General features: G+C 46.0%; 1 protein-coding gene across 1 annotated transcript; it reads right to left on the reverse strand.

Annotated features, from left to right (window-relative positions):
• Window positions 1-438: 438 nt before the first annotated feature.
• Window positions 439-1,014, reverse strand: LOC140581094 (histone H3). The gene has a single exon (XM_072702858.1). It carries the CDS (start codon window positions 928-930, stop codon window positions 520-522), a length of 411 nt encoding a protein of 136 aa, XP_072558959.1. The 5' UTR covers window positions 931-1,014; the 3' UTR covers window positions 439-519.
• Window positions 1,015-1,522: the final 508 nt, after the last annotated feature.

Genomic DNA, 1,522 nt, shown 5'->3' on the forward strand with positions numbered 1-1,522 from the left:
TGGAAATTGAGCTTTTCCATCTACCAGATGCTTTTGTCTAAAGCAAAATACAACTTACAGCATCAAACGCATACGGATCAAGCAATCAACTAGGCCTATGTGCAGCCAAGCGGAGCTTCTACTGAATGCCCAGGTGCAAGAGCAAGTCGTGTTGGAGTAGGAGCCGCAAAACAATTCAAATGGTGTTATTGCATCTAGGAATCTGGAAAGTAGTTGAAATCCTCAAAAAACCAAACGCAGACCTGCAATGTTGGAAGCCTCCTCTCTGCATACATCAATCCGCATACACCGGGAAAGCTAGAAAAGCTGTGATTAGTAAAGAATCAATAATACGTTTAATTCATAACCGTTTAAAAAACCGAAACGGCATGAACACGATTGTAACCATAGTGAAGTGTTTTGTAAACACAAAGTTATCAGAAGGATGAAAGTGGTGGGTAGGCAGAGCTTGCTTTTTGTGATTTTTTTTGTCTTGGCTCTTAAAAGAGCCTTTGTTTCGGTTTTTATATGAAAACCAATTTATGCACGTTCGCCACGGATACGACGAGCCAGCTGAATATCTTTAGGCATGATGGTGACTCGCTTGGCATGAATGGCGCACAGGTTGGTGTCCTCAAACAGACCAACCAGATAGGCCTCGCTTGCCTCCTGCAGCGCCATAACAGCCGAACTCTGGAAGCGCAGGTCGGTCTTGAAATCCTGAGCGATTTCCCTCACCAGACGCTGGAAGGGCAGCTTGCGGATCAGCAGCTCGGTGGACTTCTGGTAACGCCGGATCTCTCGCAGAGCCACGGTTCCGGGCCTGTAGCGATGAGGCTTCTTGACGCCGCCTGTGGCCGGAGCACTTTTACGTGCCGCTTTGGTAGCCAGCTGCTTCCTGGGCGCTTTGCCGCCGGTGGACTTACGCGCGGTCTGCTTAGTTCTTGCCATCGTTTAAAGAGTAATCTCGGAAACAAACCAAATAACAAGGTTTGCTCCCGCTAACGCAAACTTATACAGCAGTCCTGGCTTATGTTGATTGGTTGAAAATTTTCCTTAGTTTCATTGGTTCAATGACGTCATTGACTCTTCGCTTATTCGATAGGTCACTTGTCTAAAATCAAAAAACGTTCCTTCCTGTAAGTCCCGAGGCGCGATTTTTTTTAGGAAATCATTAACTTTCCCAACATAAGACATTCAGAAATAGTAACATAAGTTCAAAATAAACATACGATGTACTTTAACTTAATCGAGACCATTTTATAGAAAGCTAGGATCAGCGAACAGGGTAAGGGAGTGGCATTGCTGTGTGCATAACAATAACACAGTGCTGTGCATAAAAGCAGACCGACCCAGGCCGGAGAATCATTTCTTCTAATTTCTGAAAACGCACATCAGGATGGCCTCCGCATCACTGCCACGAAGGAAGATCCTCTCCGCGCAACAGGCTTTGGACCTGCTTCTTGATATGGACGCACTAGATTCTGACGGAGGCCAGGTTTCGTTTGACCAGCAGCTGACTGATGCCTCATTGGAAGAGTCC

Source organism: Paramormyrops kingsleyae, chromosome 19 (assembly GCF_048594095.1).
Source record: "Paramormyrops kingsleyae isolate MSU_618 chromosome 19, PKINGS_0.4, whole genome shotgun sequence".
Taxonomy (NCBI): Eukaryota; Metazoa; Chordata; class Actinopteri; order Osteoglossiformes; family Mormyridae; genus Paramormyrops; species Paramormyrops kingsleyae.

Coding starts and splice junctions, on each gene's coding strand:
- LOC140581094 (XM_072702858.1), bottom strand. CDS start 930: ATGGCAAGAACTAAGCAGACCGCGCGTAAGTCCACCGGCGGCAAAGCG.